This window comes from Pseudonaja textilis, chromosome 12, assembly GCF_049901715.1.
Source record: "Pseudonaja textilis isolate UNSWEBS1 chromosome 12, rPseTex1.2, whole genome shotgun sequence".
In the NCBI taxonomy this organism is placed as follows: domain Eukaryota; kingdom Metazoa; phylum Chordata; class Lepidosauria; order Squamata; family Elapidae; genus Pseudonaja; species Pseudonaja textilis.
Genome location: NC_142001.1, coordinates 9,953,542 through 9,969,083, shown reverse-complemented (window position 1 = coordinate 9,969,083; position 15,542 = coordinate 9,953,542). Strand labels below are relative to the sequence as shown.

At 40.3% G+C, this 15,542-nt stretch overlaps 1 protein-coding gene across 4 annotated transcripts in view; it reads right to left on the bottom strand.

Annotated features, from left to right (window-relative positions):
- LOC113437975 (connector enhancer of kinase suppressor of ras 2-like) overlaps positions 1-15,542 on the bottom strand; it is a 327,810-nt gene that overhangs the window by 49,297 nt on the left and 262,971 nt on the right. For all 4 annotated transcript variants that reach the window (XM_087940977.1, XM_087940974.1, XM_087940976.1 and 1 more), the window contains exon 14: positions 7,531-7,562. In XM_087940977.1, coding sequence (XP_087797103.1) covers positions 7,531-7,562 — 32 coding nt within the window. The remainder of the gene's footprint in view (positions 1-7,530; positions 7,563-15,542) is intronic.

The window sequence follows — 15,542 nt, the reverse complement described above, 5'->3', positions numbered from 1 at the left end:
ACTTTGGGCGGCTTACAATCATACATCTCTGAGGCATTCTAGTCCAACCCCCTGCTTAAGACATGAGACTTATACCATCCCAGTCAAATGGTTCTTCAGTCTATTCTTGAAAACCTCCAGTGATGGAGAACCCACCACCCATAGGAGGTAAGCTATTCATTCCATAATTGCTCTCACTGACAAAAGCATCTCCTTCTAAGATGTGGGTTGGATCTCTCTTTGATAAATTTCCACTCATTACTTCTTGGGAATACTCTAGGGAATAAGTTAATCTTCTCTACTCTTGTGACAGGTCTAGGACAACTCGCCACAGCCAACTCACTGCACTCAATCATTGAAGTCAACTCACCACTGAACAATTCACCATGGGACAGGAGTTTACACTAATATCGAAGAAATGAGAATAGAATTATTAAAAGGAAGGATGCAACAGGAGGGACAAAATGGAATTTTAAAATTATTTTAAATACTTAAATTGAATTGTTGAATTGTCCCACAGCAAGTTGTCCTGTGCTGAATTGGCCATATTGAGTTGTCCCTGGCAAGTTGTCCCTGGCAAGTTGACTGCAGTGAATTGGCCATGGTGAGTTAGCCTTGGCAAGTTGACCATGGCGAATTGACCACAATGTGTTGGCTGTGGGGAGCTGGCTGCACCAAGTTCTCCCATTCCATCTGTTGACAGTCCCTTGAGTACTGGAAGACAGCTATCATACCTCCTCTTCTCTTGATGGGCTAGACCAGGGGTATCAAACTCAATTTCATTGAGGGTCACATCAGGGTTGTGATCGACCTTGAGCAGCATGACCAGCTCAACATCACTTGTGTCAGGAGTGCCTGTGGTGGCCTGAGGAGTCTGCCAACAAAAACTGGCTCCTGAGTTCTGCTTTCAGCTGCAACGGCCTCCTGCAACCCTCTGCCAGCAAAAACGGAGCTTGGGAATCCCACCCACAGCCCTCCCGAGCTCCGTTTTCGGCTGTGATGGCCTCCTGCAACCCTTTGTCAGTGAAAGTGGAGCTCAGGAGAGCCGCATGCAGCCCTCCTGAACTCCATTTTCACTGGCAGATGCACTGGGGGCTGGTCCTTCACTGTTTCCAGGGCAGCTCTGCAGGCCAGATTAAGCCCCCTGTGGGCCAGATCTGGCCCTCAGGCCTTGAGTTTGACACCCCTGGGCTAGACATACCTAGCCTCTCTCAAACATTCATCATACATTTAGCCTCCAGAGCCCTTATCATTTGTGTTGCTCTTCTCTGCACACTTGCCAGGATCTCAACATCTTTTATGTGACAGAGCTGGATGCCGTATTCTAAGAGCGGCCTCACCAGTGCTATATAAAGTAGTACAGGTGGTCCTTGACTCACGAGAATTTGTTTAGTGACTGTTGAAAGTTACCACAGCGCTGACAACAGTGACTTATTTCTTCACAGTTCCAACTATTGCAACATCTCCATGATCAAATTTGGGGTGCTTGGTTTCTACTTATGGTGGTTGCAGTGTCCTGCAGTCATGTGATCCCCTTTTAGGACCTTCTGACAGGCAAAGTCAATGGGGAAGCCAGATTCATTTTACAACCGTGTTACTAATTGGAACGATTCCCTTAACAAGTGTGTCAAGGAAGGTTGTAAAATGAGGTGAAACATACTGAACAACTCTCTGGCTTAGCCACAGAAATTTTGAGCTCAATCGTGGCCATAAGTCAAGGACTAGTGTACTATCACTTTGCCTTCCTGTAGGGGTTATGAGAAGTTTATTAAAGTTTATGTGATCAGATAGTAGCTTATCTAGCCTCTTTCCTTTCCTACGGAAGCTAAATTCAGACTTTGCTAGCCGATGGCCTTAACTTCTGTTCCTGTTCTGACTCAGGCTTCATAAACTATAATTATGCACAAATTTGTTTTAAAAACAAAACCTATTTTATTGCAATGTTGAGAATTGTTTTCATTTCCAGCCGGAATTAATCTTAAACGGTCCCTCATGATAAGCACACACCTTTTCAGTTCTGTGAAGTGCTGCCAAAAACAGAAGTATCCAATTAACAAGACAAGAAACCAACCGAAGTACAAGAAAAACCAATCAAAGTACAAGGAGCTTCAACAACGACTCGGAACCAACTGAACTACTTTGTTTCTGCAAAGGTTTCGTCATTGAAGTCTGACTTTTATCCCTTATGGGAGGGGAAATCATCTCGCAGCCTTACTTCCGAGTCTCCCCTTTTGTCTCAGCTGCTCTCGTCTTCTAGCAGCTCTGCCCATACACGCACTGGGAACAGGCTCCCCTTGTTCCTCTGCCTCGCTGCTGCCAGGCTCCGGAGGCTCCAGAGTCAGCACCCCACTCCCAGATGGTCCTGGCTCCATCTCTGCATCGGATGCAGGACCCTCGTCCAAGTCCTTGACAGACTCCCTGACTGGTCACCGTTCTTCTCCACTGTCTGATTCCGCTGCTGTCTGCACCGGCTGCCAGTGAACGACAACAGTTGCCTTCTCTTCATTTTGCTCAACATTCTATCTGGCAAAATGCCTGAAGAAACCCAGGAGGCTCAGCTATTCCCTCGGAGAATTTAAACCCGCCAGGAAATTGGATAGAGCCATAAAAGCTAAAACTTGGCCTGACAAACTGTCCATCACAGCCTATTCCGCCCCCTCCCCCCGCGCTTTTCATCTTCTGACGCTGAGAGTAAGAAGCAACATCCCACCCACAGCATTCAAATCCCAGTTGCTTTTCTTTCTTTGCCTTAACGGATCGAGGATTTGACTGCATTTAATTTAAAAGGGATGGCAGGGCTGGGTCTCCTGAAGGGCAAGCCAGTGGTCCAAACCCATCACCCTCAAATTTCATTTTTCACGTCTTGCCAAGATGGGAGGTGGGCAGTAAATGAAGTCTCCTGCAGAAATAAATAAAACAAGTTCTCTCCATTCCCTGGGCATGTCCATGGGGAAATGGTGAAGCTACAGGGAATGTGTTTTGCCATCTCGAAAAGATAATGATTTCTTTTACAATCTATAGAAAGCTGCGGTTAATCAGGGGTATTAATACAACCAGGTGGGAATTGGCTCTATTTCTTATTTCTCAGGCTTAAACTTTCCTGGATCTTATTTGTGGCTTCTGAACACGAGAACAACATCCTACCTGTCAGTGACTACTTCAGCTTCAACCACAATAACACATGGGGCAAACCAAAGATGCAAACTCAAAGTAAACTGCTCCGAAGTTTGATTGCAGAAAATATGACTTCAGCAACAGAGTGGTCAATGCCTGGAATGCACTACCTGACTCTGTTGTTACATCCTCAAACCCCCAAAACTTTAACCTTAAACTCACTCCATTCCTAAGAGGTCTGTAAGGGGGTGTGCACAAGCGCACTAGTGTGCCTACCGTCCCTGTCCTACTCTTCCCATTTATTTGTACTCATTTATTATCTATATACTTATACCTGATAATACTTACATGTTATGTTAATACTTATACTTGTTTTCTCATACATGCTTGACAAACTAATTAAATAAATAAATATAAAATAAACTTGCACACACATGCCTTGATGCAGTTTAGCAATAGTTTTTAGCATAGTCATAGCAATAGTATTTAGATTTATTTACCACTAGTGTGGAACAATGTTTTTTTCTTGCACAATGTGTTCTATATTATTACTTCCATCATCCATGGAATTACTGATAGACTAGACTTTATCCATCAATTCATTTTATTCAAAATGTTCAGGATTTACTGAGAGCAAGATTTCATTCCTACTAAAAGTGTTAAAGAAACCTAATCAGAATGAATGATTTATATGATCTGAAGTGAAACCAGCGTAACTCATTTCATCTCGTCTGACTCCAAAATAGCACTAGTACCACCAATAGACTTATATACCATCTCACAGTACTTTACAACCCTCTCTAAGTGGTTTACAGAGTCAGCCTCTTGCCCCCAACAATCTGGGTCCTCATTTTATTGACCTCAGAAGGATGGAAGGCTGAGTCAAACCTTGAGCCGGTGAGAATCAAACTGCTGGCAGTGGAATGCAGAGCTTGCCTGCAATACCGCATTCTAACCACTGTGCCACCATGGCTCACAGGATGCCATATCTTTATTTTATTTATTTGGTTGTTACATTTACAAGCCACTTATCTCGCTGTGAGGGCTGCTCTAGGCTAGAACAATAAAAAGGAAGCAATGAAAAGAGTGTAAAGAGAACAGAAGGAAGATAATAGCACATTAAAATAAGCAATGAAAGAGAACACAATGAAAAATACAACTACATGACCACAAAAAAAGAAAGATAGATGGGTAGAGTGCAGAGAACAAGGAGGGATGTAGGTAGAGTCTGCCATCAATCCAACAGCCACCTCCAGCATATATATTTTTAGTGTATTATAAATAAACTGTGAATGAATTGATTTACTATAATAGATGCTAACACGGTCATATACTGGGTATACGGGTTTGAATATATTGCATTATACTTTTCTTAATGGGGCCATTTAAAAAAACACGCACACTTAAAATTTGCCAATTGGACAAAGGTGAATGCTGATCAGTAGCATTTTGGTTTGAGTGCTAATTCTGGAACTCTGCACTAGATGAGTTCCAGCTAAAATGTACATTGAACTATTTCTTTCTCACAAAAGTCTCTGAAATATTTATTATCCCTAATGTAGCTCCAGCTTTTACAAGGCCAGTAGTTTTCTTCTTGCTAAGGAAAAAAATAAATTACTGCTGAATGTTTCACTTGTCCTTAAGGATCAGACCATAAGAAAGAGGGCACCGATAACTAAGACCAGTGGTGGGATTCAGCCAGTTTGCACCACTTTGGGAGAACCAGTTGTTAAGTTTCTGAGCAATTTGGTGAACTGGTTGTTGGAAGAAATAATTCGATCAGAGAACTGGTTGTTAAATTATTGGAATCCCACCACTGATTAAGACCAGAAGAAGGTGTTGGTGCCTCTTGATTATTGATTATTCTTAGCGTTTCACTTGCTGGAATGGAAAACAAGGAAGTGACTGGCACTGTTATTTTCTCATGCAAAGATGGATATTTTCCCATTTCAGAAACTGCTGTCTTACTACCCAGTGTTCATTTCAGCACATTTCTCCTAGTTCAAATCAAAAGCATGAGAACTTAGTGTCAAAAGCATGACAGCTTTGCATAAATGTCTATTGAGTATTCTCAATCATCCAGTTCATGGTTGTCCCAAAGGTGTTTTGTTTTTCCCCAAAAGCAACTGGACTGGTTTTTTTTTATCTCCTTTGAAATGTTTTGCTTCTCCTCCAAGAAGCTTCTTTAGTTCTGAATCAGTTCAATCAGAAGCGAAGAAGCTTCTTGGATGTGAAGCGAAATGTCTTCCAGGGAAACACACGAAAGTCCAGTTGCCTTTTATTTTTATGTTTTTAAATTATTTTTTAAATATACATCCATACTGGATGTGAACAGAATTGGTTCTGGGTATAGTTCATATGAATCCAATTCACAATAGCAATGTTAGTAATCTCTATCACATTTATCAGATTTAAGTAATCCTCATTATATCATTTAATTATACATAAACAAAATAATGCCTAACTCATCTTTCTCTCTATCTTCATCTATACCTTTCTTGCTCAATCTAAACATTTCTCTATTATATAAGAACAAAATTAATTCTGGGTATCATTCATATTGGTCCAATTCACGCTAACAATGTTGCTAATCTCTATCACATTTATCAAATTTAAGTCTTTCATTGTATTATTTAAACACACATAAAATGCCTAACATCTGTAAAACTTCTATTATTTTTATTCATTCTATAAAAAATTATGTTCTAATATTTCCCCTATCTGATTTTATTTCTGCCTCCTTTAGCTTACAATCAAGCTGCTTTAATATTTAAAAGGAAATTCTTTCTAGCCACCATCTTTTGTAAAAGCACCATTGGGATAGGTTTATGTGAATTTTTCTGATTTTATATGTTCTTAAGTTTTCACAGGTACTTACATGTATGGCATTCAGCTTTGTTTGGGTATTTTCCCACGTCATTGTAGTTGTGCTTTTAAAGTTGTAGCAACATTTCGGCAGAATCTCATCTGCCATCATCAGGCTTCTGTATTGTGTTCATCAGAAGCCTGATGATGACAGATGAGATTCTGCCGAAACGTTGCTACAACTTTAAAAGCACAACTATAATGACCTGGGAAAATACCCAAACAAAGCTGAATGCCATATATATATATTGTATGTGGATCTTTGGTTATTCGGGTTTTCTCCCGTGTAAGATTGGAAGTATCTAGGCAACGAAAATCCGAATAACCAAAGAGCCACATATATATATATATACACACACACACAAATATACAAATACCCGCGAGAACCTCAGAAAACAAAACCCGAATAACCAAAGATCCACATATATAGAGATACAGATATATAGATATATATAGATATATAGATATATAGATATATGTTACATAATAGAATCAATTTCTGATATATATGTTATTACATAATAGAAATCACAATGCTCTCTCTCTCTTTCTATGTATGTGTGCCTGCCTATGTGTGTGTGTAAAAGTTTTACCGAAAAACTTTTCTCTGCATCAAGATGTTTCTCCCCTGACTATTGGGAACAGTGTTAATCTGACCAAAACATTAGAATGAAAAAAAGATATAAGTTATAATAATATTTGCATGGAATTCAAATTCAAGAATTTAAATTTATTTACTGACTTGATCTATAAGGCTACCTAACTGAAATAACATATCCTGAAGGGTATAAAACAGAAAAACAAATAATAAACCAGAAAAAAGTAGCCTAAAACAAATATTTTATATAAATATAAAATACAGCACAAAATATGAAACATCCAAGTACAGTAATAAAATCAACTGACGTGTGTGAATTGCCTGATGAAATGCTCTAGCTGAGATTTTTAGAATATTATAAAAAATCCATGTAGACCTTGGATCCAAAGTCAGTTAGTCAACAGTTGTTCCCACGGAGAACAACTCATGATTTAAACTTGCCATAGATTTCAATTGGTGCAAAACATTTCTAATCTAGTCCAGTAATCTAATCTAATCTAATCTAATCTAATCTAATCTAATCTAATCTAATCTAATCTAATCTAATCTAATCTAAATCTGGGATACAGATTTTATTAGATCAAAGTTGATGATAGCCACAGTAAAGTCAAGTCCCAGTTAGGGCATTAAGCCACTGAAAACAGAAACAGTTAACAAAAAGTCAAGAGAAAATGAAAATGAATCTTCATTTACTTTGTAATTGCAGATTTTGGTTCTGTCTTAAAATTATGTTCCTATTACATGGCTTTCTCTAACGATTTTCCTCTTGCTATTTTTTTGTTTTGTTTTCATGCAAACCTCTCCAGATCCAGAGAGTTCCTGAAAGCCATTCATGATTTCCTAGCTGTGATTTGGCAAGCAAGGTCAGAGTTGCAAGTACAAAGCTTTTCAAGGACTCAAATCTAGGGCCCTATTTTCAAAGTCTTAATTAGCATTGCTGTCTAAACTAAAAATAAAAATAAAGAGTTGGTTACCTTTCAGAATCTCCAGCAGCGTCTCCTGTTCTCTGCAGAAAGGAAGAAGAGAAAGAAGAAGAAAAAGAAGTGACGTTTAGCATTTGGGGTTTAAGATGACAACGTACAGGAAAGCAAAATTTCCCAATGCGATTAACACTGAAAACAGACAAACCACACTGAGTAGCAACTGAGTACTTCGAAGGGGATGATAACTTAATGCTTGCACCCACTTTAGATAACGGTGTTAAAAGTTAAAAAGCAGTTCTGAATTTGCAAGCATAGAATGCATTGATGGGACAAAGATTAAAATTCTTTTTGTCCACAAAGCAATAGTTTGGAACTCTTTTAGAACCACACCATTTCCTCTTAATTTTTAATCTAGTATACAGCAATAAAATGCAACAAGTTGAAAAACAAGTTCAGGATATCTGAATATATGCTCTCTTAAGAGTTTGTATTTACTTTTTAGCTGCAAGGTGGACGTTTGCTTAGGAAGAGAAATAGCTAGAAACAACTGCAGGAAGTCCTCAAATTATGATTAACACAATTGAGTCAAATCCAATCCAATCAAGTGTAGGTCAAAGACCAGAGACCAGAACAAATAAAAAAAAACACTCAAGGAATCCAGTTAAAAATGCTAGAATAAAATAATGAATAACAGATCAAATCTATACTGATTTGATTTGAATTGAGTCCAGAATTTCTGTTGCTAAGCAAGACATCGGTTAATGGAGTTTTGCCCCATTTTACGACCTCCTGTGATGACCTGGGGCGTGGCACAAAGGCAACACAGTCACATAAGTAAGAAGAGTCCCTTCAATACCTCCAACTTTGCCCCCAATGTCCAGGTTACCTTTGGCTGGAGAAAAAACTCTCCCAAGAACAGTCTTTAAGTGGAGGAAATTCAGTCCAAAAACGAAGTACATACAAAAAAATTCACACAAACCACACTGCAGCAATTAACTTGACAGGGCAGGATAAAGATTTGCAGACTTGAAAGGCCAACAAAACACACACAGTTGGAAAAATGCCAAAAAAACAGATAAGCCTTGACAATAACAGATAACTCACAATTTGCTTCCAACAAGTTTGCTGTGCGTAACTTCCTTTTTTAAACATTGTGTTCCCAGCAGCAGCTAATGAAGGGAATCAGGGCCCTTTCCTCCCCTGTAAGCCATGCAACTCACATTGCTCCCTTCTCCATTCCTCCCTGTGTGCCCTAGGATGAAGAAGGGGTGGGCCTGGGTCTTCTCTGAATTCCCTCTCCCTTGCTCTACCTCTCCCCTCCTCTGCCCAGCCAGACTTTGCCCTTCCCCAGTTTCTTCCATAGCCAATGGAGCCACACTCCCACTCTCTGTCAGCTGCTTGGCCTCCGCCTCGGAATCAGACTCCAACAGGGGCATGACACTTCCCTTGCCACAGTTGTTAAGCAAATCTCTGCAGGTGTTAAGTTAGTAACATGGTTGTTGAGGGAATCTGTCTTCCCTGTTGACTTTGCTTGTCAGAAGGTTGTAAAAGGGGATCACATGACCATGGGACACTGCAACCATCATAAGTACGAGTCAGTTGCTAAGCGATTGAAGTTTGATCACGTGACTGTGAGGATGTTGCCTTGGTCGTAAGTGTGAAAAAACAGTCATAAGGCACTTTTTCAATGCCACTGTAATACCACTAAATGAACTGTTGTAAGTTAACATTGAATTGTTTAACCAGGGCATACAAAACCTTTGCCAGACCAATTCTCGAATACAGCTCCTCCACCTGGAACCTGCACTGTATAACGGATATTAACACAATTGAGTAGGTTCAGAGGTATTTCTCGAGAAAAGTTCTCTATCCCTCCACTCACAACAGAATTCCCCATGCCTCCAGGCTTGAAATTCTGGGCCTGGATAATCTGGAACTGTGCCGCTTGTGTTCCATCTAAGCTTAGTACACAAAATTGTCTGTGACAATGTCTTACCTGTCAATGACTTCTTCAGCCTCCACCATAGCAATACATGGGCAAACAACCAAGACAAACTCAAAGTAAACCTCTCCAAACTTGTTTGCAGAAAATACGACTTCAGCCACAGAATGGTTGGTCAATGCCTGAAACGCCCTACCCAACTCTGTCGTTACAGTCTCAGCCCCTCAGAGCTTCAACCTCAAACTGTCTACTGTGGACCTCACCCCATTCCTAAGAGGTCCTTAAAGGGGGTGTGCATAAGTGCACCAGTGTGTTTATTGTCCCCGTCTTACTGTCCTCATTTACCTTTGTTGTTGTTTTCTTGATTTTCGTTGATTACAGCTCGGCTTTTAATACCATCATTCCGGATATACTGATTAAGAAGTTACTGGAAATGGGCCTCTCTTCTCACATCGGCTGTTGGATAAGGGACTTTCTTACTAACAGACCCCAAACCATTAGGATTGGCAGCTATTTTTCCTCCACTCTTGCTCTCAGCACCAGCTCTCCACAGGGCTGTGTACTGAGTCCCCTTTTGTATTCACTCTACACCTACGACTGCACTCCTTATCCCACTAACTCTATAATAAAATTTGCAGACAACATCACATTGGTGGGACTCATATCAGGAGAAGACGAGATGGCCTATAGGTCAGAGGTCCTCAGACTGGTCTCGTGGTGAAAGAGTTATAACCTCACCCTGAACATCAAAAAGACCAAAGAATTGATCATAGACTTCAGAAGATGCAAAGCAGAGCCTCTCCCACTATATATCAATGGAGATTGTGTGGAAAGAGTTCATAGTTTTAAATTTTTAGGAACTCATATTTCCGACAACCTTACTATGGCTACTGCAAAGAAGGCCCAACAGTGCCTGCACTTTCTGAGGTTGCTGAAAAAGGATGGTCTGGGTGAGAAGTTGCTAGTTACTTTTTACCGTTCTACCATCAAGAGCATTTTGGCATACTGTGTAATGGTGTGGTATGTTGGATGCTCTGCAGTGGATAAGAAGATGCTCCAGAGAGTTATAAATACAGCACAAAAAATCATTGGTTGTTCTCTTTCTTCTTTGGAAGAGATCGTGAAGACCAGACTCCTCTCTAGAGCACTAAAAATCTCCACAGACTGTTCTCATCCTGGACACTCATATTTCGATCTATTACCATCAGGGAGGTGTAATAGGTGTCTTAAAACAAGGACTAATAGATTGCGAAACAGTTTCTTTTCCAAAGCAGTAATTGTCTTGAATCAAACAGTGCATTTGTGATTTAGTCCTATTATTATTATAATTATTTTAATTTTAAATAACTCTGTAGTGTGATTGTGATGTGGTGTTTGGGGCACTGTGCTGGAGTAGCTTTCAAATTTCATTGTATTCGTGGAATGCAATGACAATAAAGGTATTCTATTCTATTCTATTTATATTCATACTTATACTTGTTATCTTGTACATTTTTGACAAACAAATAAAAGCAAGTTGAAAACTACCTGTAATCAGTCCACTTGTAATGGGAGAGAAAGATCAACATTACACCAGATTGCATGCCAAGATACTAGTAAATAAAATTGAAGATAGAAACTTAATATTAAGACAGTTTTTTTCCCCTGTTTTTTGGGTGGGGAGGGGGAGAAATTGTCTAGGTCTCCCTGGGCTCCAAATGTTGCCGCAAAATGTTCACAGCATGCCAATTACAGAGGAAAAAAGGATAATTTACCAAACGGAGATAATATATCCCATTGGCTTAAAAAAGTCACCCAATTATTTTAATAGGACCTGGTTGTGCCTTTGAATATTTTTGTACATTTAGAGATGGATGGGCTTTCTGAGATTTGCATGCGTGTTTCTATAAGCGCTAATGAGAGGCCATTTTATTTCCCTGATACGGATGAAATCGGGGACAGGAAAATTGGCCAGAGAAAACATTTTGATAGGTAGTGAAGTTTTCTGTAGCTAGTTAGAATGGAGACTTCTGAAGGAGGAGGCTTGCTTGCTCTTTGTGAGTTCAGCAGGCAGGAAAATGGCGTAGATTTGAAGCCAACTAAACAGCTTGAAGCTCCAGCCGATATGCTCTGAGATTGTTAAACCATTTGTCTATTTGCAAACACTGCTAAAAAGTGTGAACAATTTGAGAGCCGCAGTCTGGAACTTTGGCACGTCAGTCATTAGCAAATGAAAACAGCAAGCAAAGGGAGACCTCAACGCTTTCCTAGTGTAAACTTCACATTTGTTATCTCTGCTGAAATTCTCTCTCTCTCTCTCTCTCTCATTTGGGCATATGGCTGCTAAGTACGTTCACAGAAGTGTTAGGCCCTACCTTGGAAATATCTTTTTTTTTTCTGTCTTAGGCCTAAAGGTATTTACTCATGTAGTAGACTCTATTAATTAATATATCTTTCCTAATACCTTCCCCTATTGGTATCGATGATTTATTACTTGTTATTGTAACTTATGATTAATGATTTGAACTGTGATATATGACATCACTTCATTGTTTGTATGTACACAGAGAGCGTATGCACCGGAGACAAATTCTTTCTGTGTCTAATCACACTTGACTAATAAAGAATCCTATCCTATCCTATCCTATAGCTCCGGACTCTTCTCTTCTCTTCTCTTCTCTTCTCTTCTCTTCTCTTCTCTTCCCTTCCCTTCCCTTCCATTCCATTCCCTGTTCTGTTCTGTCAGTCCAGTCCATTTCATTCCACTCCACTCCACTCCTCTCCTCTCCTCTCCTCTCCTCTCCTATTCTTTCTTGGAAAGAAAAAAGGGAAATTTTGATTGTCTCTCCCAATTGTGTTTGCATGGGGGTTAAAAAAAAACACCAAACCCATTAAGATAGTAGATAATCTCAGATCTGCTTCTTGGATTGGAGAGATCCCTACTTCTTTACTCAGGTGTGAACAAAGATGACAACATCCTAAGCACATTAAAATATGCTACAATTCAACACCTTTCCCTGACTACAAAAAAATAATAATAGCCAGCATTAGAAATTCAGAATTCAGTTGATTAAAATGGAATTCCTAATATCGCTCACGTTCTATTTCAAGAGTTATCATTAATAGAGACCCCAGGAGTCTCCATATTTTACAAAAGGCTGAAAATGGCTGTCAGCATCTTGATATGTTATTAGCTTAGCTATCATTAATTTAACTGCTTAGAGTTTCCATCTTCTAAAACCAATTTGTTCTTGGGATGAAGCAGAGGGAAGATGAGATGTTATAACGAATGAGATCTTTGGTTCATTTAAGCAAAACATTGTTGATACTGAGTAGCAGATTCTTCAGGGTTTTAAGCAGAGATTTTTTCAGGATTACTTGAAGATGCCAGGGATTAAATTTAGGACCCTCCACCACTCAGCTATGAATTCTTCCTAACACATCTGGAGAAATACACCTTAAGACTGCTTGAAACCATCAGGGTTATAGATAGTGGCATAAGAGGACAGGGGGACTCTGGAGGGGGAGTCAAGAGAGGAATAAGCTTAGAGTCATTATGTTCCCACCAGCGGTCCATGTCCAAGCTCTCTTTAATTCTGTTAACTGTTATCTAGAATCAATTTAGTGCTGATTGTTACTTGACAAGTTTAACGCCAGGTCTGAAGAATCAGGACCACACATTAAGTTTTAATTAAGTTGATTTATTGCTCCTGCCTGTACACAAGAATCTAGTCAACTAATGGTAAGCACTAAATTGACCCTAAATGGACAAGAAAACAACCAAGCTCAGAGAGCACCAAGGACCCTTCACTTCAGCTCTAAGTTACAAATATTCTCCTTTACTGATACTTTGCCTAGTATTAAGACACTCTCCTTTTACTGAATATACCTTGCAGTGCTTTGTGCACTTATTTTAATAACCAGGTAACTAAAGGGTACAAGCGAATGGGCCATCCTCCATTGTATTTTCACCTCTCCAGCCACCTGCAATCTCCTTGGCTTCCAATAGTTCCAGGAAAAGAAACTATGAGGTCTATAGAGATTCTCAATCATCCATATCATGGTTGTCCAAAAGGTGTTTTTTTTTTCCAATAGGCAAACTGGACTTCCTTGGCATTTTTTTTCCCCATTTGAAAACATTTTACTTCTCATCCCAGAAGCTTCTTCTGTTTTAACACAGTTCTAACTCAGAACTAAGGAAGCTTCTGGAATGAGAAGCAAAATGTTTTCAAAGAGAAGAAACCAAGAAAGCCCAATTGCGTTTTGGAAAAAGCACCTTTGGGACAAAAGAAACTATGATGAAACTCTTCCCATGAGATTTTTTTTTCTTTTTTGGGTAAATGTAGCTTCAGAAAGTCCTTACAGCAATGGAAGAACAACCCAGCACCAGTCCCAACACAGACTCCCTCGAGCCCCCCTCCCCTAATTAATTAAATTCAGAAAGATATCCAATAAATTAGAAAGGGATTCTTAAGGTATTTGAGAATAAGATAGAAAAACAGAAGCCTTTTTCACGGGGAATGGAAGCGTTTGAGAAATTGCAAGGGAAATTTCAGCACAGCCAAATAATAGGTTGGGAAAGCCATAATTTACAATGAGAACTGTAGTTTGAGGTTCTAAACACACAACAGGCAAACTACAGGTTAGGTAAGCCTCCGTCTCCCTTTCTCGCCAATCTTAGCTTTATATATTCATTCCCAGTCCATGATGCAGTCAAGTCTAGAGATTACTCAGGGGTTTTGGAGACTTCAGTCTCTATATGTAGAGACTCTGGTCATAGGCAGTTGGCACAAATGGAGCAGAAAAGTGCCTCACATCTGCAACTGTTGCAAGAAGTCCAGAAAGTTAGCATGGTCAATGGTAAAGTGTTCCATTCAGTGGTGGGCAGTGGTGGCATTCTGCCGGTTCGGCCTGGTTCTGCCGAGCCAGTAGCAGCGATGAGCAGCGGAGCCTGGACCAGTTCTCTCCGCCACTCTGCTGTTGGGCCTACCTGCCCACCCGGGCTTCCATACTCACCTTTATCCTCTGCTTTGAAGCACAGCTGCTTTGCATGACCATGAGAGTGCAGGCTTGCAGAAGGTGAGTTGGAATGCATCTGTGCCTGCACAAATGCCTCCGTACCTGTGCAAAGTGCGCATTTGGTACACCAAGCACACCCACCAAGCTACGACCACTGAACTGGTGGTAAAATTTTTTGAATCCCACCCCTGGTGATGGGATTCAGATAATGTAACAACCGGTACTCTGCCCTAATGATTTCTTCGAACAACCAGTTCACCAAACTGCTCAGAAAGTGGTTCTCCCAAACTGGTGCAAACTGGCTGAATCCCACCACTGGAATGTCAAATAAGACAAGGAAGATTATGGTCCTCTCAGCCTGGCGGTCAACTGCTGTAGTGACCAACGAAGTAAGCCTGAACCCTGGACTACAAGAGTCCGGATATCAGCTAGGTGACCTTGGGCCACTCCTTCTCTCTCAAGCCAACCCACTCCACCTCGCAGGGTTGTTGTTCGTGGGGAAAACAAGAGGAGGAAGGAGAATTGGGTGTGTTCGTCACCTTGAGTTATTTGCAAATGGAATGGAGTTGAATAACCTTTATTGTCATTTTCCTGTATACATGAAAATGCCACCCACCAAACAATGTCACCATCCCAAGGATAATAATAATAACAATAATAATATAATAACAGCATCCAAAAATGCCACATTATACAAAAATGACCTTAACACACACATACACATACATTTATCACAGTGCATCTTGAATATCTTACAGAAAAAAAGGGTCTTGAGAATTTACAAAGTTGATACTATATGGTACAAAGCTGTTACAGCATCTAGTTGTTTTGCTTTGGATACCACGAAGCCTCCTGTCATGCCCCCATCAGAGTCTGTATCCAAGGAGGAAGATGAACAGCTGACAGGGAGTGGGAGAGTGGCTCCATTGGCTGTGGAGGAAACTGGGGAAGGGCAAAGTCAGGCTGGGTAGAGCAGGGGAGAGGTAGAACAAGGGACTCTTCATCCTAGGGTATGCAGGGAAGAACGGAGAAGAGAGCAACATGAATTGTGTGGCTTACGAGGGAGGAAAGGGCCCTGATTCCCTTCACAAGGGACACCTGGGGGGGACTTTAAAGGAGAGGC